This window comes from Pleurodeles waltl, chromosome 2_1 (assembly GCF_031143425.1).
Source record: "Pleurodeles waltl isolate 20211129_DDA chromosome 2_1, aPleWal1.hap1.20221129, whole genome shotgun sequence".
NCBI classification, from domain to species: Eukaryota; Metazoa; Chordata; class Amphibia; order Caudata; family Salamandridae; genus Pleurodeles; species Pleurodeles waltl.
Window position 1 is genome coordinate 540252648 of NC_090438.1, and position 26097 is coordinate 540278744.

At 44.7% G+C, this 26097-nt stretch overlaps 1 protein-coding gene across 1 annotated transcript; it reads right to left on the bottom strand.

Annotated features, from left to right (window-relative positions):
* Positions 1-431: 431 nt before the first annotated feature.
* LOC138266012 (C-C chemokine receptor type 4-like) lies at positions 432-3821 on the bottom strand. Its single transcript, XM_069214309.1, has one exon. The coding sequence runs from the start codon at positions 3773-3775 to the stop codon at positions 2696-2698; it is 1080 nt and encodes a 359-aa protein (XP_069070410.1). The 5' UTR covers positions 3776-3821; the 3' UTR covers positions 432-2695.
* Between the last annotated feature and the right edge of the window lie 22276 nt (positions 3822-26097).

The window sequence follows — 26097 nt, forward strand, 5'->3', positions numbered from 1 at the left end:
CCTTAATACCCTGCTAGGATTCCTCATTTGCATATTTTTCTGCTGCTTGTGGTGACCCCCGGATGGCAGGCAACCACCAAAATTGAAAAGAGAGAATGTGGAAGGGGTTTGCAGAACTGCAGCATCTCCCCCCTAAGGAGTTTCGAAAGTACTGACCCAGCGCTTGTGGCTCATAGAATCCTGGACCTTCTGTGATTTTTTCCCAACTAGGGGCTGAAATTATGGTTGTATTTAAAGTGATGAGAAAGTGATGCCCTCTAGGGTCTCTTTTTATGATTGTATTTTCATGATTTTAAAGTATATACTAAGCAAACAAACACATTATGTTCATTTTTTTAATGATTTATTGACATAATATTGTTAACAGTGATTACTGATTAACGTGCATATGCTTTATTAACAGTAATAAGTGCATTTACACATGATTATTATTGATGATTTTAGGTACATACACATGATGATGGTTTTAGCATGTGGTTTGTCAATTTTGAACCTTTGACCATACCAGTGCACCTACCTTATATGCCTGTATGATACTTCAGGGTGTCAAAGGTGATTATGCAATCTCATCTATGGTATTTCCCAACTGTCTAATGCATATATTTGTAAATTAATGTGCAGTATTAAGTAGCGTGTGTATAATATATGCACTTTTCCTTTTTTAAAGAAAAAGCACTATCTGGACAATCAGATGGATCCCAGCAGACTGTTGCAGGACAGTCACCCACGCCTTAGTCACTAGGAAGCTCGACTATGGCAACTCCATCTATGCTGGCACCTCAACTAGGAACATCAAAAAACTTAAGCTCATCCAGAACGCCACCACCAGACTCATTCTGGACCTCACTCGCTGAGAGCACATCTCCCAACACCCGAGGACCCTCCACTGCTTACCGGTCGAGAAGCGAATCACTTTCAAGCTTCTCACCCACACGTACAAGGCCATACACAACGCAGGACCAGCCTACCTGAACCACCGCGTCTCCTTCCACACCCCGGCCAGATCCTTCTGCTCCACCCAGATGGCCCTGGCCACCTTCCCTTGTATCAGCAAAACCACTGCCAGAGGACAATCTGTCACCTACACTGCAGCAAAGAGCTTGAACCAACTTCCCCTGCACCTCAGACGAAGCCCGACTCTCACCATCTTCAGGAAGAACCTCAAGGCGTGGCTCTTCAGATGAGGCTCCTCTGCCCCCTCCCCAGCACCATGAGACCCTCACGGGTGAGTAGCCATGCTTTACAAATATTGAATGATTGCTTTATTGAGTGTTATTACTGTGTGTCAATAAATGGTGATTGATTTATTGAGTGTTATTACTGTATGTCAATAAATGGTGATTACTAGCCTACACCGCCGCCCCTGAGCAGGCCTTGGACTGCTATGCTTCGCTACCCGGTGAGAGTCAAGCTCTACAACGGAGTGCTTCCTTCCCATAAGGTGAATTTGTGGACCTAATACTTTTGCTGGCCACTCAACTAATAACCCAATTTCCTACAATATCTTTGTCAGGGAGGCAAATCATTGACTTGATAACTGAAGGAACCATTTTTCTACTAACAGTTTGTAATAATTACAGGACAAAACTGGAAAAAGAGACCATTATAAACAAAATATGTGGTGAATGCACCTGCTTGTTTGAAGCAAAAGAAACTTTTACTTGTCAATATTCTTATATGAGTCTCAGAGCCCACTTTGTACTCAGTTCTATTTGTAAGGTGACAGCTTTCATAACAAGTTACCATTAAGTTAATTTGATTCTTTGGGATGTAAAGGTTTTTCTGGTTCTGAATAAATGCGTGATTCAAAAAGATCACCAAGCAAAGTCTGAGCAAAATTTCTATTCTTTTATGGTATACAGTTCATTTCCACTTCAAATGTTATAAAGACGCAGGTAAATCTTACAATATTCTGTCCTCTTCACTCAACATTTAGGGCCTGATTTAGGTTTCGGCCTATGAGCTACTCCATCACAACAATGATGGATATCCCTTCCACTGAAATATAACCCCCATAGGAAATAATTGGATTTATATTTCGGCAGACAGGATAGCCATTACCCTTGTGATGGAGTAGCCCGTCCGCAGAAATCTAAATCTGGGCCTTAGTCTTTAACAGCATCTGCATTTACTAAGATAATGTCCATACACTGTTTTTAGGAGTTTTTTGGTTTTTTTCAACAAAAAAGGTAACACATGGAAGCTTAATCACATCAAAGTTAGGGCGCTAAATAATAGTATTATTTGTTAGTTAGACTTGGTTTGACAACACGTCTGTCTGAGCGACCTATTGTTACCAATAGCGTAAAATATCGATAGAGTGAGCTTTGGCTCCACCCCGAGGAAAATTACTCTTCACCTCGTATTATTGATTGCTTCGCGCATTTCTTCGCTTCTGATGGAGTGCCTGCATTGCATTGCATGCGGGATTATTTTACTTCTCATAAGTACTAGCAATCATCACATGAAATGTTGTATCTCATAGAAGCTTTGTATACTGAAAGCAATTGTTTTGTTTGTTTTATTTTTCACGACAATAGGCGTTTTCAACAGTTTTTGTCTGGAATCATTTGCAAGTCTCAGATACATGTACATTTATATGTTTACATAAGTTTATATGCATAAGAAAACACATTCCACCTGCTTTGCCAATGCTTGTTTTTGTTTTAGGCATATATGCTGTGTTCAGCTGTGTTCACATGGCATCATATTGCTCATAGTCCTGAGTGGAATGTGTGTTAGAAGAGCTGACCGAATCACGCGGTTGTCGGAGTTGGCTATGGCAGGTTCTGCATACAGATGGAAGCATGTTGCATTCCTGAAGGAGTAATTTCAAATACTTCCTGAACTTTTGTCCAAGAAAGACATATATAATTGGATTGAGGCAGCAGTGGACAAATGCTAGGGTTTCAGAGAGTTGCAATGAATAGTCCAACTGTTGGCTGCTCTGGCAGTCGCTCAGCATCTCCAGCTTGCCCAGCGCTTGCATCATGTGTAGAAAAAGCACTAAGTTGTAAGGTGTCCAGAACACAAAGAACACAACCATAACTGCAAAAATTAACTTGACTGCCCGGATTTTCTTCTTATCCTTACAATGTAGTAAATTTTTGATGATCATGGAGTAGCAGAAGACCATAATGGCTGATGGGATTACTAAACCCAAGATATTAACTTCTAGAGTGCAAAACATTTTCCATATGTCTGCTGGATCTGGATAGATGGGTTTACAGCTGGTGTTATTTTGCTCATACAACACTTGATTGAACATGAGCTCTGGGATGGAAGCAAGAAGAGCAACTACCCACACAGCAATGCTTGTGATTGTGCCGTAAGTGACGGTTCTAGCTCTCATAGCAAATATAGCATGGACGATTGCCAAGTACCGGTCTACACTCATTAGAGTTATAAAGAAGATCCCACCGTAGAAGCCAACCAGGTAGACCCCAGAGATTATTTTGCACATGCAAGTCCCGAACACCCATTCATCTACTGCATAGTAAGTCCAGAACGGAAGTGAGAAAACAAACAACAGATCCGAAATGGCCAGGTTCAGTAGGTAAACATCGGTCATGCTCTTCAATCGCTTGTACTGGATCAGGACACAAACCACCAGCGTGTTTCCCACCAAGCCAAACACAAACACCATGCCATAGAGTGCTGGTAAGAATTTGGCTCTGAACATTTTGATGCCATCTTTTTTACAAGGAGTGGGATAATTGGAATAATTATCATCGTAGTCATACAGCGTGGTGGAGAGTTGCTCCGAAAGGTTCATGTCACAAGAAATGCTGTGTTCAACCTAGAGTGGGGGACAGATGATTCCATCAGAAAAAGTGCATCAGGTGGAATTTAAAGAAAATCAAGGCTCACCTGAGGCAAACAATTAAAGTGCAGTCAGTAGGCTCTGAGTCACTAAACATATGTACATTTCCTTTATGTACCCCACATATGTTTTTCTCTTTCTCAGCTCTGCCTTCAGTGTCAGTAATGTGTTTGCATTACTTTTATTTACCATGATGCATGCTCTGGAAGGATTAAATCTCTTTTTTTCACAATGGAAGTACACAACACCCTCTGAACCTCAACTCAGCTATGCTGATAATTATATTCTTCAACCATGCCACAGTCCACTAACTGGTGCCCTGGTTCTATTTCTGTCCACACGGTCCTCCTCTTTAGCCCTACTCCTGGATGTCCAGCCATCTGTCCACTTTCCCTTTTTAAAGAAAGAGAATTCTTCAATGAACAAGGTACACTTTGTTGTCTCCTAACTTCTAACATTAACAAATACTTTGGACCTGATTTAGAGTTTGGCAGACGGGTTACTCTGTCACAAACATGACGGATATCCTGTCTGCCATATTACGATGTCTGTAGAACATAATGGAATTGTAATACGGCAGATGGAATGTCCGTCAGCTTTGTGACGAAGTAACCCCATCCACCAAACTCTAAATCATGTCCTTTATCTTTAGAGAAAGAACATAAAATGCTAACAATTTGATTCATTGCATCATAAGAAGAAATAGGCATTGACAAAGCAAATAGGTTTGGTTTTTCGGTGGTGCATGCTCACAGACATGCAGTTCAAGAACATTTTGACAATGATCACATATAAATGCACATATGTTGACAGAGCAACCATCTAACAGAATCCATATGAAAACAAATACATTTACAATCATGCACACACATACATCACCAACCCTAGATGTGCCCATGCAGACAGACCACTAAACAAGAAGCCACCAAATAATATAGACCAACATAGTTGTATCAACAGACAAGGAGACATACATGCACACAGACCCAGAGCCATGTATATACCCATCAATTTAGCCCATTAGACATAGAGCCCTGGGTTTAGGTGTCAGTTGTGATATCATATGCCTTAGACAAATCTTCCAGGTGGAAGTGTAATGAGCAATTGCGGTGAGGCGTGAGGGCTGAGCTCCAGACCCAGAGTTGGTATTCCTGTGATCTAACCCGACTATGCAAGGGACATTGGCAGGGGCAGGGTCTTTTGGGGCACCTCGAGAAGGAGACTCCCCAATCCTCTAGAAGAGAATATATTGTTTGCCCCCAGATGAAGAAAGGATCCGCACCCATCCTACAATTTCTAGCCAGTTCAGGGACCACGTCCTTACCCGCAAGCAGGACACAGGGAAATAGGTGGATATTTAAACCTTCTTCATCCTCTCTGACCTCTGTTCTGTTCCTTCAAAGCGCCAAAATGAAGTGAGTGAAGGTGAGTGAAGCTCTGCCATTGGAAGTGAAGGTGCACCCAGAGTGTCTGACTGACTGAGGCAGGCTACCAGAAGTGGACAGTAACTTGGCATGCCAGACATAAGGTGAATGAACCATGGATTCTGTAAGATTGTGGCACATGAGACATGACCACCGAAAGTGAAGGGTCACCCTGTATGCCTCAGTGACTGATGGTGAATGAAACATACCTGCGTTAAGATCATGTCTGCATTGTACGCTTGGATTTTTCCACCACAGGTTAAGCAGGGCTAACTGAAATATTACACAGTTGGTGTGCTCGAAAGATGTTTTATTGGATGGTAATGGTATGAATCATAATCCGCACTGGAAAGAATGATATAAAGATATCACTATGAATCAAGTGAATCCTTGATGGGCCGCTTGGAAGTGAAAGCAGCCAGTAAACCGCAGCTCAGGGCAGACTTTAGGGTGATGCGATTGGTGTAGACGCACCTGGGCTGAGTTCGGGAGGGGACACTGCGTGGAGAAATAACTTGTGGGTTGAACAGCCCCTGCTGCAGAGTTCCTTGTGTGTCCAGCAGTTTTCAGACGACAATATAAATGTCTGGATAACTCTAGTGATTAAAGTTCGTGCTAGGGACATCGGAGTTTTGCCCAGTGGTATTTTTGACTCGTCATAAAGTAGTGTAGAGGGATAATGTGCCTGCTGCAAAGAATATATACTATGCAGATCACAGAAGTGCATGTGGATAGCTCAGTAGGGTATTGCATTTGTCCCCTAGATCCCTTTGTTACTTGCATTTGATAAGTTACAATCCTGATTTAGCACAGTGCCCAATGAACTGTCGTCAAAGAGCTGCACGCAAACTGCATGGTGTACATTAGAACGCTATGTTCCACCGACCACCCCACGTCTTTCATTATGCTGAAGTTTTAAAAATGTTTGTTTTAGTAGAAATACATTCTTTACGAAACCGAAGGTCTACGGAAAGTTGGGAGGAACTGTTGGAAGGGGCAGTGAGGGAATTTGTGGAAAAGGAGGTCATGGAATAGGGTGGGAGGGGGGACAAAAACAACATCCCACCAGCTCTGAAGGTGGCCCTGGTACAGCCTTTGCTGTTCCAAATAAATGAATTTGGTCTCCATTAGTGGGACTCGAATGAGGTTTGGTGGGGGCACCACCTCCTCGAGAAGACATGAATTGGCAGCTTGCAACATGACAAGCCTTGACAGGTACAATCTGCGCATCATTGGCTGTGATCCGTCAGCTGTCAGCCCTCTGACAGTTCCTGATTTTCAGTCGAAAACGTTGATTGCTCACTGCGGACAGGTCTTTTACTCCACTGGTATGATAAGAAATGATACGTTTCCATAGTGATGTCATCCATGAAGTCAATGATCCAGAATATACAGCAGAGATTGGCCACAGGGCCTACCCTAATGCCAAGCTTTGTGTCCAACACCTGCTGACAATTGCCTCACGGACTTTATACTCAATGCAGTATAAAACAAATACCCTCAGTTGTGTATTCATCTGATCCTCGAGACAGCTCAACAGTTCATGGGGAACACTTGGGAGAGTTCTGCGTTTGCACTGTTCCACTCCTGCTGCCACCACATGTACTCACTTTCATGCCTAGTCCTGACGTATCTTCACTTCTTCAATGTACCAAATCAATATTTTCAGTATCCTTGACTGAGCTTCTGCTTACAAAACCCGCATGTCAGCGTCTGCACTTAATGTGTCCTGCTCCACCATCTCTCCTGTGCAGACCACTTCTTCCTCCTCTTCTGTAGCTGGCACTGATATGGCTGGCTCACTCTTCTCTGCCATTTACGTTTGCTGACGTGAGCAATCTACCCCTCTCACAAGTGGAAATTGTGAATCTACCCTCTTTTTCCAGGCAGAAAAGCATACTTCCTGGCCTCTAAGCCAATCGAAATCTCAGATTGGTCTTCAAAATATCAGTTGGTCCACAGACATCCATGGGTGTTACAGAAACCCCATTCCTTATTGCGTGGTGCTCAGGGTTCGTGGTCTCACTATAGAGGACACAGACTTGGCTGACAACCAAAAAAGTTGACTAACTATGAATGGGTCTGTACATAATTTTAGAATGAGAACACAGGGCACATGTAGGGAGAGTTTTTATGTTGATAATCTGTTTTATTTTTATATTAAATGGCCCCCAGATATGGCAGTAGTCTGCAGACTACTTTTCATATGCCACAGAATGAGTAGACCCAAAAATGGCACTAGCCGTTCTTCGTCAGGACACCTTGATCACAGATGCAATACACCTAAAATGACTATCATAGCATTTATGTAAAACTACTGAAATTTGCCAGTTATGGTTCTCTGCACACACAATGCACACAATTTCTAATGTCGCCCAGCCTGTTTTTTTCAGTCAGTCGTGGAGACTGAGAACATTTATCAAACGCTGGGCTTTCATTTTGCAAATCACTCTTAGCATGTGAGTTACTAGATCAAATGAAAGAAAGAATAAAGCTTTCAGAATGCAATGACTTGTTAAAAAGACACTACTAATTGCAAACATAGACACATTAGGCTCTCATTATGAGTTTGGCGGGCGGAAACTCAGTCCACTGAGAGATCGCCTGTACAGTCCAAACACCGCCGTCCCTATTTGGAGTTTACCACAGGGCCGGCAGGCGGGAACATCATTTCCGCCTGCCGGTCCTGTGGTTAACAGGGCCTTAACATTGCAGCGAGCTCGTAATTGAGCCGGCGGCAATGTGGCGGTGATGCGGGTGCAGTAGCACCCGTTGCAAAATCACTGCCCGTAATTCAGGCAGTGGAATGCGCGATGGGATTGTGCATGAGGGTCACCTCACCGCCCATGCCAAGTGCATTGTCAGTGCACGGGCCCCAATGGGGCCCCTGACACCACCATTCCACCAGCCTTTCCATGCCAGTGAAACCTCCATGAAAAAGCTGACGTATGGGGACTCATAATCAGAAGGCGCTGCCTTGGAGGATTTCAACCGCTGGGGCCGCCACGACTTAAGTCCCCTGGGCATGGCCATTGGGCTGGGGGGCATGACTTCTGTCTTTACTTAGACAGGAGTCATATCCATGGGGGTTGTGCATGGGAATAATGACGCAGGTTAGAGTCTTTTTTTTTTTTTACTCTAACCTGACTAGCGCCATTCTTTCACGCACAACCTCCAGTTTCCTCTACGCCTCCTCCACCCAGTCAGCATCAATAATTTTGACGCTTACTGGGCCTTACCACCGGCTAGCGTCATAGCTTAAATATGACGCCCGACTGGCGTCTAGGAATAGCGCTAGCCAGCGGTATACTTTTTGGCGCTAACCTGTGCTAACGAAGGTTTGCGTCAAAAAGTATAAATCAGGGCCTTGGTCTAAGATTTAGTGAACGATTTACTAAGGGTAAGGGTTTGCACTGGGGAAATGTCACAAAAGCTGCACAAACTCACAGAGGTATTGACTTTCATGGGCAAAAAGGTATTTTGCACTGGAAAGGTGTCCTCTTCTCAATGTAAGTAGAGTTCTGTGCAGATTTGCGCTAATGAGATGTTACTTGGCTATAACTTGAGCAGATCAGCGCAAGAGCCTGTAGCTTTTGATGCAAAATGCTATCCAGCAAGAGACCGTCTCGTCTTTGCATCATAAAAGCCCTCTCGTAGCAGACTGTAACAAGGAGAAATGTTTGCATTTCTCCAAAAACTCCCCACATTGTATGTATGCTGGACAGCTTGGCATGATGCACCCTGTCGACTTTCAGCTGCTGGCCATATCGCATGGGGGCAAATTCTGCTGCCTTATATTCCTCCATTGAACATCACTGATCGTTTGGTGCCCTGTCCATTGGCACCAGCTTCTGAGCTCCATTGGGTGGTAGTTGGTTAAATGGCCCTAATGCGTGTCATTAACAAACACAATGAGCAGGTTTGAATCCTTGTAGGGCAGTCACAGCCTTTCATCCTATTGAGGTGGCTAATAATAAATATAGTAGTCAAATAAGAAGTAAAGGCACCTGACATTTGCTAGATTATGTTCTCTTAAATGCTGCCACATTTGTTGGTACAAGACTGGTGAAAAGGTGTTAACTTTTCTGTTTTTTCAAACTGTAATGCCTTGCACTCATGGAAATTGACTCTAGCTACCAGAGCAATTGTAGGCCTCATACTCCACTTTGTTTGTAGACCTTTTGCTACCATCACATGGGCAAAAATATTTTCATCCCTCCGTAAAATGATGTTCAGATGTATTTTTAGTCAAGACAAATGACCTTCCCAAGTTTACTGAAATGCTGTCTCAGCAGAATTGTAAATGTTCAACCTTTCACCTAGCTGTCTTAGTAGAATCAAAAAAGCAATATGTGTTCGAGCACAGTTTGTGTCAGCAAGAAGCAGTGCTTAATTTGTGCTTGTTTCCGGTGCTGAGCACCAGCACTTATTTTTGATGGTCGGCGCTTATTTTTCTGCCTCATTCATTTACTGCGAGCAAAAGACACATATGGGAATGACGGAGGAAGAGAAAAACGAAAAAGTTTCACAATGGGAAACAGCAGAAAGCTACAAGAGTGAGCTGAAGGGGCAGGGAGTGGCTTTAAATGGATTGAAGAAGACTGAGATGGCTTCAGAATTACGTTGCCTCAGTTCAGTATTCCATGTTCGCACGTTTAATTGCAGCAGCCCCGTGTTTAAGAGGAGAGCTTTGAGCACTAGCACGTCTTTATTTACAAATTAAGCACTAGTACGAAGTCCATGTTGTGGAATTATGAGAGGCTTTCGAAATGTATTTCCTTGCAACTATTTCATTCTGGTTAATTCTGATGTGTTTATTCTGTGGGGATCGTATACAACTATTTAAAAAATATGACCACCTTTATTTACAGCCCTGTAAAAGTGCGCTCTTTTTTGGATTAACACTGCTCCTGGTCCATCAGTCACACAAAAAAAAGTGGGAGAGTGCGACGTCACAGGGCAGACATCTTGTTAACGGGACATTAGAAAATGTTGTGCAGTATGTTACTTTTGCCATTGAACGGACTGGCACTCAGTTATGATATCAGCACCTTTTCATTCCATGTTTGCATTTTTGCTTCAAAGTTGCATGTTTGTTCAACAGATAGTTGTAACCCCACCATCAAACCGAGCCTATTAGTGTGGTTCTCTTTTGCTTTCCTGTTGAAACAAGTGCCATAGTGCTGTGCTCTTCATTTGGGCACAGTCTTTCGCAGGTAGTGGTACCATGACACAAGGGCCGGCTGTTACGCAATTACGTCACCGCTCGCCATGCAGAATAACCCCATCAGAGTAACGAATGCTCCCATCACTACTGGTTTATTACTTTGGTTTTCTTGCTTCCTTATATTACATGCAAATGTGCTACCCGAAACAACTGTGTTACAATATGTTATGGGTGCTAATGTTTTGACCTCTTCCATGGTTTGCGCCTGCAGTGGAGCCAGAGCGAGATTTTCTCCTTAACTCTTCTGTTTTGCCAGTTCACTTTAACTCAAAGCCTCCACCTTCTGAACCAACAAGGCATACCCCCCGTGGGTGTTTCGATTTTATTGTTGCATTTGAGCGGCCTCCTTTAACCCCTTCGCTGCCTGGCCATTTCCCCCTCAGGTGCCAAGCCTGTTTTTTGGCTGTTTGGGGCAGTTCGCACTTAGGCCCCCATACCTTTTTGTCCACATAAGCTACCCACGCCAAATTTGAGTTCTTTTTTCCAACATCCTAGGGATTCTAGAGGCACCCAGACTTTGTGGGTTCCCCTGAAGGAGACCAAGAAAATAGCCGAAATACAGCAAAAATGACATTTTTTCAAATAAAATTGGAAAAAAGGGCTGCAGAAGAAGGCTTGTGTTTTTTTCCTGAAGATGGCATCAACAAAGGGTTTGCGGTGCTAAAATCACCATCTTCCCAGCTATCAGGAACAGGCAGACTTGAATCAGAAAACCCAATTTTTTAACACCATTTTGGCATTTTACTGGGACATACCCCATTTTCACTATTTTTTGTGCTGTTAGCCTCCTTCCAGTTAGTGGCAGAAATGGATGTGAAACCAATGCAGGATCCCAGAAAGTTAAACATTTCTGAAAAATGTAGACAAAATTCTCAATTCAGCAAGGGGTAATTTGTGTAGATCCTACAAGGGTTTCCTACAGAAAATAACAGTTGAAATAATAAAATATTGAAATTGAGGTGAAAAAAAATGAAATTTTTCTCCACGTTTTACTCTGTAACTTTTTTCTGCAATGTCAGATTTTTTAAAACAATAAACTGTTACATCTACTGGACTCTTCTCGTTGCAGGGATATATAGGGCTTGTATGTTCATCAAGAACCCTAGGTACCCAGAGCCTATAAATGAGCTGCACCTTGCAATGGCTTTTCATTCTATACTGGGTATATAGCAATTCATTTGCTGAAATATAAAGAGTGAAAAATAGGTATTGAAGAAAACCTTTGTATTTCCAAAATGGGCACAAGATAAGGTGTTGAGAAGCAGTGATTATTTGCACATCTCTGAATTCTGGGTTGCCCATACTAGCATGTGAATTACAGGGCATTTCTCAAATAGACGTCTTTTTTACACACTTACATTTGGAAGGAAAAAATGTGGAGAAAGACAAGGGGCAATTACACTTCTTTTGCTATTCTGTGTTCCACCAAGTCTCCTGATAAAAAATGGTACCTCACTTTCGTGGGTAGGCCTAATGCTTGCAACAGGAAAGGCAACATGGACACATCACATTTTTACACTGAAATCTTATGTTTTCTTTGCAAAGTGCCCAGCTGTAGATTTTGGCATTTAGCTCAGCCAGCACCTAGGGATAACTAACAAATCTGGGAAATTTTGAAAACTAATGGGAATCCAAGATAGGGTGACTTGTGGGGTTCTGACCAGGTTCTGTTACCCAGAATCCTTTAAAAACCTCAAAATGTGGCCACAAAAAGCCCCTTTCCTCACATTTTGGTGACAGAAAGTTCTGGAATCTGAGAGGAGCCACAAATTTCCTTCCACCCAGCGTTCCCCCAGGTATTCTGATAAAAATGGTACCTCACTTGTGTGGGTAGGCCTAGCGCCTGCAACAGGAAATGCCCCAAAACACAACGTGGACACATCACATTTTCCCAAAGAAAACAGAGCTGTTTTTTGCAAAGTGCCAAGCTGCGGATTTTGGTCTCTAGCTCAGCTGGCACCTAAGGAAACCTACTAAGCCTGTGCATTTCTGAAAACTAGACACCAAGACGAATCCAAGATGGGGTGATTTGTGGGGCTCTCACCAGGTTCTGTTACCTAGAATCCTTTGCAATCCTTAAAATCTGGCCAAAAAAACACTTTTTCCTCATATTTCGTTGACAGAAAGTTCTGGAATCTGAGAGGAGCCACACATTTCCTTCCACCCACCGTTTCCCTAAGTCTCCTGTTAAAATGGTACCTCACTTGTGTGGGTAGGCCCAGCCCCCATGACAGGAAATACCCCAAAACAGAACGTGAACACATCACATTTTCCCAAAGAAAACAGACCTATTTTTTTCAAAGTGCCTAGCCGTGGATTTTGGCCTCTAGCTCAGCCGGCACCTAGGGAAACCTACCAAACCTGCACATTTTGGGAAACTAGACACCTAGGGGAATCCAAGATGGGCATGACTTTTGGGGCTCTCACCAGGTTCTGTTACCCAGAATCCTTTGCAAACCTCAAAATGTGGCAAAAAAACACTTTTTCCTCATGTTTCGGTGACAGAAAGTTCTGGAATCTAAGAGGAGCCTCAAATTTCCTTCCACCCAGTATTCCCCCAAGTCTTCCGATAAGAATGGTACCTCACTTGTGTGGGTAGATCTAGCGCCGGCGACAGGAAATGCCCCAAAACACAACGTGGACACATCACATTTTCCCAAAGAAAACAGCTGTTTTTTGCAAAGTGCCAAGCTGTGGATTTTGGCCTCTAGCTCAGCCGGCACCTAGGGAAACCTACCAAACCTGCACATTTTTAAAAACTAGACACCTAGGGTAATCCAAGATGGGGTGACTTGGGGGGCTCTCACCAAGTTATGTTACCCAGAATCCTTTGCTAACCTCAGAATTTGGCCAAAAAAACACTTTTTCCTCACATTTCGCTGACAGTAAGTTCTGGAATCTGAGAGGAGTCACAAATTTCCTTCCACCCAGTGTTCCCCCACGTCTTCTGATAAAAATGGTACCTCACTGGTGTGGGTAGGCCTAGCATCTGCAACAGGAAATGCCCCAAAACACAACGTGGACTTGTCACATTTTCCCAAAGGAAACAGACCTGTTTTTTGCAAAGTGCCTAGCTGTGGATTTTAGCCTCTAGCTCATCCGGCACCTAGGGAAACATACCAAGCCTGCACATTTTTGATAACTAGACACCTAGGGGAATCCAAGATGGGGTGACTTGTGGGGCTCTCACCAGGTTCTGTTACCCTGAATCCTTTGCAAGCCTCAAACATTGGCCAAAAAAACACTTTTTCCTCACATTCTGGTGACAGAAAGTTTTGGAATCTGAGAGGAGCCACAAGTTTCCTACCATCCAGTGTTTCCCCAAGTCTCCCGATAAAAATGGTACCTCACTTGTGTGGGTAGGCCTAGTGCCAGTGATAGGAAAGGCCCCAAAACACTACCTGGATACTTCAAAATTAACAACAAAACTACCTGTTTTTGCGGGGGCACCTGGGTTTTTGGTCCTGGGCTCAGCAGCCATCTAGGGAAACCTACCAAACCCAGACATTTCTGAAAACTAGACACCTGAGGAAGTCCAGGGAGGTGCGACTTACATGGATTCCCTAATGTTTTCTTAATCAGAATCCTCAGCAAACCTCAAATTTAGTTTAAAAATCAAATTTTTCCCACATTTCTTTGTGGGATCACCGCACCCGGACACATTTCTTACCACCCAACGTTCCCCCCAGTCTCCCGGTAAAAATAATACCTCACTTGTGTAGATGGGCCAAGTGCCTGTGACAGGGAAGAGCCAAAAACATGTCAAAATTGAGGGGAAACCAAAGCTGGTCCAAAGGGGCAGTTTGAAAGAAACAATTTTTAGGCTGACAAGTGCAGCAGAATTGTTTTCGGTATAGATGGGACAATGCTGGGTGGTAGGAATTTTGTGGATTGCTGCAGATTCCGGAAGGTTCCATCCCAAAAATGTGGGGAAAATCAGTTATTTCAGGCAAAGTTGGAGGTTTGTAGGGCATTGTGGGTAAGAAAATGGTGTGGGTGCATGTGAAGCACACCACCCTAGAATCACCCAGATGTTGAATTTTCAGATGTGTCTAGGTCTTGTGGATTTTTCTACATGGCAGCGTCCCAAAGTCCAAAAAGTTCAGCCCTCACCATTCCAAGAGGGCACGGTTTTGAGAGTTAGCCAAGCTCTCATGGCCCAAATGTAAAACCAAAACCCAAAATAATCAAATGTCCTCTTGCTTGCTGTGGGATAAGATGTTTTAGTGTGCGGGGGAGAGCTGAAAGACTGTTACCCCCTTCAGTTGGGGTGGGGGCATAACCAGGCTCATACTGGTTGGTAACTGCCACCCCACTATTTTTTTTTTTAATTCCCTTGCATATAGTAGATTTTCTACCCCCCTGGGGTGTGGATCTGGGGTAATTGTCCCATCTGCCCACTAGTGGGCAGAACAACTTTGGCCCCATTTATTTGGAGTGGGGATATGGTCATAACCCCACCCTCTTATTTTGGAAAAAGAAACTTCTGTGGTCTTTCGTGGACTTTCTGCCCCCCTAGGTGGCAGATGGGCCTTCCAAAAATAGGCCAATCTGCCAACAGTAATGTGCCCCCATGGGGAGCGACCCTTGCACTATGGGCTGCCTCCCCAAACAAAACACACAGATATACACACACACACCCTACGTGGTTTCTGCCCCCCTTGGGGGCAGATTGGCCTAATAGAAATAGGCCGATCTGCCCCCAAAGGGAGCAGAAATTGCCTGAAAACAACGTGTGTCCCCAAGGGAACGACCCTTGCCTAATGGGTCGTTTCCCTTATCAATATATATAAAAAAAAAAATCCTGGTGTCTAGTGGCTTCTGCCCCCCAGGGGCAGACCAGCCTAATTAATATAGGCCAATCTGCCCCCGGGGGGCAGAAAAGGCCTAATTAAAAATTTGCCACTCGGGGAGTGACCCTTGCCTACGGAGTCGCTCCCCTTATCAATATATATATAAAAAAACTTCCCTGGAGCCTAATGGCTTCTGCCCCACTAGGGGCAGATTAGCCTAATTAATATAGGCCGATCTGCCCCAAGGGGAGGCAGAAAAGGGCTAATAAAAAAATTATCAACATAAATAAAAAAAACAAAAAATCCCAGGTGTCTAGTGGCTTCTGCTCCCCAGGGGGCAGATCGGTCTAATTAATATATGCTAATCTATGCAATCATGCTGCAGGAATGCACAGAGAGACATGCAAAGGGAATGAAAAGCCTTCCCTTCCCTTTTCATGTCTCTCTGCCTCCCCTGCCCCCCGTACGGAGGAGAAATTAATCAGTTTCTCCTTGGTCGCACTGGAAGCATTGCTTCCAGCTCGACGGGAGTTGATCTCTGATGAGGTCAGCACATGTTGGCACGCTGACATCATCAGATGTCACTCGGGGGACGGGAGTGGAAGGGGAAGTGATTTGCCTTCCAGCCATGCCCTGGGGGAGTGGGGGAAGGCCCTCGGGGGAGTGCCAGTGCTTCCCCCGAGGGCCGGTCCCACGACGTAATAGTTACGTCCGTGGCGCCTGAGCGCCACAGCCACGGACGTAACCATTACATCCATGGCTGGGAAGAGGTTAATACTTTAAGGTTGCTATTGTTCCTCAATTAACAGGGCCCAATGCGGCCAGCCCTGGACCGGTTTTGATTTGCTTCTCATGTAATCTGATTTCACTATGACGAAATTTAGGCTGCCATCGACGGGTGCACTGGGAGCCAGATTTATACTTTTTGATGGAAAACTGCACTAATGCAGTTTTGCGTCAAAAAGTTTAGCGCTGGCTAGCGCCATTTCTTAACGCCACCCACCTGTGTGTCATGTTTATACTTTGACACTGGGTGGCACTAAGAAGAGGTTAGAGTAATTTTTCCTGATGCTAACCATTGCGCCTTGTTGTAAGGCAAAATGACGTTAACGCAAGTAAAATGACTCTAATCCGGTTTACATGTAAACACGTTGCAAAATGGATATGTGCCATTTTTCCCTGCAATAGCGTCAAAAAGCGACGCAAACAGAGCAAACAGTGCTTAGGAGCCCCAAAATGGATACCAGACGCAGGAGAGACCCCAGGGAGACCCCAGACAACCAGGAACCAGTCAGGAGGACACAGACAAGACCCAGGGGAGGGACAAGAAGAAGAGGAAGTGACGCTTCAGCGCAGAGGAGCATAAAATACTGGTGAGAGAGGTGACGGAGCACCAGCATCAACTCTTCATCACCTCTAAATTGGCAATTGGGAGGAGAGAGGCAATTTGGCAACAGATTGTGGACAAGATTAACAGTGTGGCAGAGGTCAGGAGAACTGTCACTGAGTGCAAGAAACACTGGCACGACTGCAAGCGTAGGACAGAGGAAAAAATGGCAAGGAACAGGAAGGCAGCACTGCAGACTGGAGGTGGGAGTCCAGCACTGCAACAGGACTTGGACGAGATGGAGGAGATGGTTGCAGCCATCCTCCCGGAGGAAATGATCACTGGTATCGCAGGACAGGACAGCTCAGACTACCAGGAAACAACACATATGCAGGGTAAGTTGCATGGGTGGCCAAAATGCCTAAATGTCAAGTGCAAGAAGGGGTAGGCACATACCTACTACACAATGCATGTCAGCCCTGCAAATCAAGCAGTGGAATGAGAAAAGGAGAATGGCACAGGACTCACTGCACTGCCCATGCCAGGTGCATGGGCTGTGCAGGAGCATCCAGGGGCACAGCACAACACAACACCAACAACCTTTGCATGAAGATACACCGACCATGCCAAGGCTACTGGAAACGCTGAAGCAGACAAGGAGAGTAGGGTAGAACGTAAAACTGGTCTGCTGTCACAGGACAGCTAAAATTGTTAGAATGTAAACTAGAGGACAATGCCCAGTCTCAGGCCATTGGCTTAAGCTGCAATCCCCATTGACAACATTTGCCACAAATACCTGTGCTGTGTGCACTGTTCAATTAGGAAATGACAGTTAGGTGCCCATGGAACAAACACACTCGTAATGAGGGTTCAGTATGACCACATGATCAATCCCCATCAATCCCTATCCAAGAGCAACTCCTGTCAACTGGTCATGTCCATAGACTCAATAACCATCAGTCACTGTCACATACATAATGATATACACAGCAGTAATCTCATAACCATGCTGCCCATCCCTGGGCTTACCCCTGTGCCTGTGTCACAATAGCTGCAATGCCACCATGCAACATCTCAGGTATCATAGTGCTGAGACAACTGCATTGTGGTGGGAGGACATATGTGTGTAGGAAGGTAAACACACCCACACAGTCACAAGAGTAAATGGAACTCCGCCAGGTCCATCAATGCAATGCAATGTAGCACACATACGCAAACATCAACATGAGTAACTACCAATGGTAACACGTGCATTGTCTCATGGAAATGCCATGCATGGTGTGGTGCTAGGTCTCAGCACCGCATAGGTGCATGTGAAAAATGATAGACTGGGACAGGGCCATATTGTCATGTGTGATGCTACGGCATCATCACACCAACAATCATTGCAAGGCCTCACCATGCAAATGTAAGCAGAGGGCGGGTTGATGAGTACAAGAAGGTGGTAAGCCACAATTTGGACAGAACCTACACCTAGAAGATGTAACACAGTGTCAGGAATAAGGCCATGCGATGTCCGGCTCCCGCCCGAAACTCCGCTGTGCGTATTTGAGGCACTTCATGCGCACCACTTGTCATCCCTTCCTGTTCTAAAAGTGGTCATCAGCATTGCATGCCCTGTGGTAAAGCTCATGTAGCTGCAGGGTCAGGACATTGGTGGACAAGATGCACTTATCAGTGCTATTCTATGAAGGGACTACAATTCCCAGGTTTTTAGAGGCAGTGGTCATCTTGGGGTGTGGCAGGCCTATAAAGCCCAGCCACAACCAAGCACATTGCTCACTATTTTGAAGATTTCGATGCAGTCAGGCCTCGTGGGGGTTCCTCTGAAGAAGAGCAGATTTCCCACATGGCAGATTGACAGCAAGTCGGAGTATCCTTGCTTCCATGGTGAATTCAGATACGAGTAGGTCGTACTCGTAGCGGTAAGGTCTTGATGAGCCCAATCTTGAAGGGAGTTGTTACTTTCAAAGGTACAGCGCCCCTTAGCACAACGAGCAAAGCGTTTCCAGTTCTAAGAGTAAAGCAGCCTTGGCGTGACGATCAAAGCGTTTTGGATCACTGGAGTAAAGCGCCCCTAAGCACAACGAGCAAAGCGCTTCAGGCCACACGCGTAAGGTGCCCTTGGCACGATAATCAAAGGTGCTTCAGGCCACACATGTAAAGCGCCCTTGGCACGATAATCAAAAGCGTTTCAGTCCACATGAGTAAAGCGCCTTTGGCACAACAATCAAAGCGTTTCAGTCCACATGAGTAAAGCGCCCTTGGCATGACAATCAAAGTGTTTCAGTCCACATGAGTAAAGCGCCCTTAGCACGACAATCAAAGCGTTTTAGTCCACATGAGTAAAGCGTCCTTGGCACGACAATCAAAGCGTTTCAGTGCACATGAGTAAAGCGCCCTTGGCACGAGGATCAAAACGCTTTAGTCCACATAAGTAAAAGCGTCCCCTTAGCACAACGGTCAAAGCGCTTCAAGGCACAAGAGTAAAGCGCCCTTGGCACGACAAATTGTTTCAGGCTACTTGAGTAAAGCGATCTGGGCACGAGTATCAAAAGGCTTCAGGCCACATGAGTAAAGTGCCCCTTGGCAAAACGAGCGTAGCGCTTCAGACAAAGCAAGTAAAAGCGCTCTCTGGCATTAATGAACAAAGCGCTTCATGTATGATGATCAAAGTGCTTCATGAACAACAAGCAAGGCGCCTCTGCCCAACGAACAAAAACGCTTCAAGTTCAATAAGTAAACTTTCAGGCCTAGGTAATTAATGTGAAAACATTTCAGAGATAAGCAAATTATATTTTCATTGTTTTTGGGAAGTATAATATGTGAGATACATATTTAAGTCTTTGAGAATTTCTAGGCTGAGATCAAACGTTTATCTTATGACTGCATAATTGTTACATGATTGATATTCAGAGTATGACCATAGTTCAAAGCTCTTGCCATCTCTAGGTTCAGAGGTTGCAGTTTGTTCTTATTCCATGATTTAAAGAAGGGGTTACGCCCAATTCACAAAGGGTCTCAATCTGATATCACGGAGACGCCTTTATTCAAGAGTCTATTGGTGATTTATACTGTTATGAATAAATGTATGCATATTTGTTCTAACCGTTTCTTTTGAGATCTCTCTCCCTGCAGTTCCCTTCCCTAATTCCCTTCCCCCCGCCTGGCTTCATCTTAACTCTGTGCTATTATAGCTTTCTGAGTTGGTGACGCCGGGAGGTGGGCGTTTTGTTCAGCAGCGTGCAGATCAAGAGGAAAGGGCACTGTGACACACAGACAATTGCCCAAACTGCCCACACTGCATGTGACATGCAGGTGGGGCATAGGGCTGATTAGACTGCAAACATTAATGACAGGAACAATGCATGGGAACCACGATAATAATGTACCACCAATAGGAAGTCAGTGACATCACATTACAAATGGCACAACACGGGCACACTAATTGTACAATATCTCATTGCAGAGGACGATGGCTCTCCTGTGGATCTGCCTATCCTGGTCTACCTGGATGACCAGCTGACAACCATCAGCCAGGAAACCCTCCAAGATGTCCTGGGAACCCTCCAGACACCACCCTCAGTCGCAAGGAGGAACTTTCATGTAGCAGCCATCCCAGAGAGCCCACCCACCACCCTAATAGTACGACCTGCCAGCTCAAACACAACTGAGGACTCTGATGACACAGGGACCACCTTTGAGATGACAGTAGTGAGAGTACAGTGGGAGCTGGCCAAGGAAGTGCGGGTGGGGGTGCAAACTGTAGCAGCAAGACTTGAGGTGATGCGCATGTGCATGATGACATCCGCAGAAAAGACATCGGCCAAACAAGTCACACAATCTCTACTGCATGGAGTCCAACAGTGTGTGAGGGACCTAACCACTGCCATGAGGGAGTTGTCACAACACCTGCCCTCCAAATCTTGCTGCTGCATGCATGACAACAAGCAGGACTCCATGCACCGGAAACTGGCCTCCCTCAGGGCAGACATGGCTGCCTACCACAGGGATGTTGCTGCCGTACTCAATAATCAGCAGCTTCTCCTTGCTGCAGTAATGCCATATGTAGTTCCACAGATGACAGCTGCCGGGAATTTGGTGTCCACTTCTCTAACCACTGAATTGTGTGTGGACCCTCAAACCCACCACCACCCCCATCAAGGGCAGAGGAGACGACACACATATCAGAGGATGAAGATGTGGAACAGATCATCTTCACCCAGTTGGTGACATTCACTTTTCACCGACACACTGTTAACCTTTCCACTATGGACTGCAATTGTCTCTCACTACTCAATTGGCAATTCATGTTCCCCTGCACTAAACGACTCTTCACCTCAGTATGTCCAATGACATGTCCCTCAACCTTGAACTTGTGTTTGCATCACAATAGAATGCTTTACACTAATGGGATCACAGTCCTGGACTATATAAATATTGCACTACAGCGCTTTAAAATAAACAGCACATACACACCCACTTTGCCTCTGTGTAATGCTGGAGATTTGTGATGCATGTAACATGTCTATGGTCACAGAGTGTCAATACCAGAGTGCAGAAATAACGTGGGCAGATATCTACGCACATGTTTTCTACAAGATGAACGTCAATTCTGGCCACACCCCCTACAAGCAAGTCAATGTGTATGTGACATTTGCTTTAAAACATACATGCCTCACCCACAACATACAGTAGGAATAGCTGTGTAGGAGTGCTCGGCCAATAACGTCAGCTGAGAGAACAAGTAAAACACATTGGTGTGAAATTTGTATACTTGACCTCGTCTGAAATTGGCACTACTCAGTTTAGCAGTGTTCACATTAACTTCAGGCTGCAGCAGGCGTCCCACAGTGCCAAACATCACAACACAGGATCGAAACAATTACAGTTTAAAAAGCACACCTAGCTGTCCAAAACATGGGAACCATAGTCATGTTGAATGGTGGGTACAATGGATGGCAGATGAATTGAGATTTAGATTTGTTGTAGCTGCCAATGGGACAGCTCAGTTGGAAGTGGGAATTAACATGTCTAGAGAGGGATGTGGATGCAGGATGGAATTCACAGGCCAATAGACAATTGGCACTGTGCACTCATGCAAAGTCCCTGAGCCCCAAGCATTTGACACATGCAGTAAGGGAGTACCTATATTTTTAATAACTATGTACGGAACAGAAGTTAAAACTATGTAACACACCTATATTGACCTAATCTATCCTAACTTTACATTACCCACAACTGGCCCTAACTACTCTATGCTAAGCTTACCACATTTAACAACACACTCTAAACATTTGCCATCCAACCCCTCATATGATGAGACACATCCAGGACAACATATACTAGCCTAAACATATACCACCTAATACTTAACAAATATATATTTTTTTGTATTTTTTTTTAAATACACAAAAGCCCCAACATTAAACACCACCCACCCACAAACTAACATCTAATAATATGAAAAACCACCCCACACACCTACTTATCCTATCTAAACAACTACCCTACTCTAACCTAGCACTAAACCCCACTACAAAACAGGATGAGGAATGAGGATGGAGGGGACTGAAGTAGGGGTAAGAGAAGGTAAGAGGTCACAGGTTGGCCCTCCGCAATGTTTTTTTAGTTGCCTTCAGTCTCCGTGTGTTTTTGTCCACATCCTTCTGAATGGTGTCAAGCATTTTTAACACCTTCTTCAAGGTCCCTCTGGAGCTCAGCGATTGTGGCCATGTCCATTGCAGCAGGTGTGGTGGTCTGTGTTGCAGAGGTTGATGGTGCAGCAGGTGTGGTGGTCTGTGGTGCAGCAGGTTGACAGTGCAGCAGGTGGGACAGACACGGTGGTGGCGGCTGTGGTGTTGTGTGTAGTTGTGGTGGTGCTACAACCTTTCTGGCCAGTGCCGGTCCCCCTTGGCTGAAAGTCCGCCATTCCTCTGTGGCTTGCTCTCTTTGATAGCGTTGTGCCACCTTTCGGTACCCAGACTCCACATCCAAGATGTGTCTGTATCGCACTGCCCGCTTCTGGAAAGCCCCGATTTCTGCTACATCCTGTTGGCAGCTGTAAAAATTAGACAGGCAGCCATCAGTGTTATCATTGTGTGATGCATGTGCAGATGATATTCTAACACTCTGCCTCGATTAGCACATGCACTCCAAATCACAGTCCAGATAATACAATGTCCTTGATGAATGTAATGGCAATGCTGCCTACCCATCATGTATTTTACACCACAGCAAAGCACAACAAGAGTTGGACCAAATACAGTGATCTGTGCATTGATGTAGTGCAATGTGTCACAATGCAAAGGCAGCAACTACTTCACATGGGCCAGGCCGACTAATCTTTATCATCTGAGTCAGCTTCAAAGCAGACAAGACCAGCGGCTTGTAGATGTAACTGGCAGGATGGTATGCATTTGCTAATCATAAGGGGTCAGTGTTGTTTGGGACACATGCATGCTTGAATGAGATGACTGTCATCTACAATGTAACCATCACATCTACCTACATATATGTTGTTCCCCTACCCCTGTGCCTCAGGGGGGATGGGCATGCAATACATCATCACAACTGTCGAGGACAACCACAAAGGCATGTCCACTTGTACATGGATTTAGTGAGTGGAACACATGTGAGGAGGGCTGCCACCTAGGAATAAGGTATCCATAGATCATTCACATCTGCATTCATGTGCCAGTTGTGGACAACCATCAATACTTGATCTGCCAACACAATTCCAAAACACCCACATTGATGCCAGTACACGTCTGGCCTTGACCTGTATGCAGGCCTATTACATACCACATAAGTGTCATGTAAATGGAGTACAACTTATGGGGCTAGATGCTGGGGGACAGTTACCCATACAGTCCTATATATACATCACAATACATTTGTGTGGAAAACTGATGCATCACTGTGTTGTGAGAATGGAGGTATGAGCCAGAGCCAGTGCCAATATACTGACACTGGAGCACTGTGGGCCTACTTGTGGCTAGTAATCACCTTGTTCGCACGCTGCTGCCTATTGCGCAGCACAAGACTCCCAAGATATGACTCTCTGCTTGTGAATGTTTAACTCTTGCATGGAACACTATGTCAACATCTAGCCAAGTAATATATCAGTTCACGTGCCAGCTCATCATATCTTGCAATGAGTGCAACACACAAGAGTCACTCACACAACAGTTGCAATCAGTACAGAGGACAGACATTATCACACTTACTGTATACGTCTGGGTCCTGAAATCGAGCCACTTCCCTGATGGTATAGGGGGAGGGTCCATCTGTAAGACATGGAAAGGAAACATATGCTCAATGTCAGATCACTGTACAAATGTGTGGACAACGTATCACAGTGTGTAACATTTTACATGAGTGAGTTGGTGATCCTGCATGTAGACAGTACAACAGACATACCACTGCAAACTCACATTGACACTGACGCTCCAGCAAGTGATAGCCACACATCTGCATGCATACACTGGGCCTAACAATCATGTGGTGGTACACCCGACTACAGCCATTTGTGGCTAATCCATTTCAGATGGCACTCCATGGCATGATTTGTATTTTGGTGACAATGTCAATGGCACTTCCCTGGTGCACTGCAATACAAGTGACTCAGGTACTGTAGCTTGTGCACCAAGGGACACTGTGTTACTGTGTGATGGATATGTGGCTCAATTTTCAGTCTGCAATTAGCATGCATTCAGTGGTCCATGACAGATGTGGTACAATTGTATGTAGGTGATAAATGCCCCATTGGCAGTGTCCCCAAAGCTGTGTATGCCCCCTTTGCCAACATAATGACAGGCATCATGTGTGTCTGTGTAATGATGACAATGTAGCGCTAAACATGGGTTGCCCACTTTGCTGTCCTGACACAGTGAAATGCGGTATGCTGACAGTGTCTTACCTGATCATCATTGACAGAATGCATGGGCACAGGTGTTGCCATTGCACCTGAAATGTGTGACTAAGGGCCACATGTACGAAGATCAGGTTTTGTGAGTCACACATTGCGAGAATTAGCAACTGTCAATGACACTGTTTGCAAATCACAAATGGAGTAGCAAATGACCTACCTCATGAATATTATTGAGGTAGGTCTCATCTTGAAAACCCCTTGGGAATGGCGGCACTCACAGGGATGCTGGCCTGCTGGGCTCAGCAGATCACCATGTCTGTGATTGCTTTCGAATAAAGATGCATTTTCTTTTTTAAAATTCAGCCTTAATTTATTAAGGGTAAACAGAAAGCATGTCAAAAACAAATATTATAACTGTAGTATTTTTTTTAAAGCAGACAGTGGTCCGTTGGACCACTGCCTGCTCTGAATTTTTTTTTGGCATACATTCACAAATGGGAAGGGATCCCATGAGGACACCTTCCCTTTTGCGGGTGGGTAAGCTCCAACTTGAAACTGGTGGTGACTGCAATTGTTTTGTGATGGCATTCGTGGTCAACAAACCATCAATCAGCGGACTGCGATTCACAAATAGGAAGGGAACGCCCTTTCCTAAATGCCACTAGCAAACCTTGTTTTGTGATTCGGCAATGTGATTTCAGATTGGCAAAATTGGGTATGTGCATTGGAATAAACATTTTTCTTGACGTAAAAACACAAATTCTGAAAACTAGGCCGTTTGTGACAATTAAAAATAGCTTTGTACATGTGGCCCTAAGTGACAGTCGTTCATGACTCAACAAACCTCAGGACTGCACTGTTAACATGTATAGACATGTGGACTCCATTTCAGTACTGGGACACTAACACTTTGTTCTGCTTGCATTCTACATGGCCACAAACATTGCATGCAGCATGTCAAGACATCTGCCACTGTCACTCAGGAGCATTATACTGTACACATTTGTCAATGTGATACTCACCAACAGGGCCACCGATCACCACACCAAGGTGGTCCAGCAGATCCTGCTCTCTGGCTACCAGGTCAGCCCAGCGATGCTTCAGCTGGTGCTCATTCCTGCTTATATGGTAGACTCTTTTGAGGTGGTAGAGCACTTTGCCCCACCGCAGCCACCTCTCCTCTGTGTGATAGCTCTGTATCACACGCCCCCCCATCTCCAGCATCAAGGGAAGGAAGTGGCACACCAGCCACACAAAGTCCCCAAGCTCCTCCTCCCCCATGCAGGTCAGCCTCGGCCTTCCCGACATGTCCTTGAACAACAAATCCAAACTGAGAAAGTGTAACAAAATTAATAAAAAGAAAATAAATGTTAAAAAAGAAACTTACAGCCCAAGCCTAAGAACCCCAACTAATCTTACCTCCAGACAGACACCTGACAGTACAAATACAATCTGAAATACACTAAACTATGCAAAAGCACATACACAGGAACAACAAACAAACAAAATTCACAAAAGACACAAGCGAGACAGCACAAGATACAAGAAACGCAATTGAGACACCAGCAATACGGAGACATAGCCACAAAGTAAAGAAAAAGCACAGACTGTAAAGTGAAAATGAAAGTAC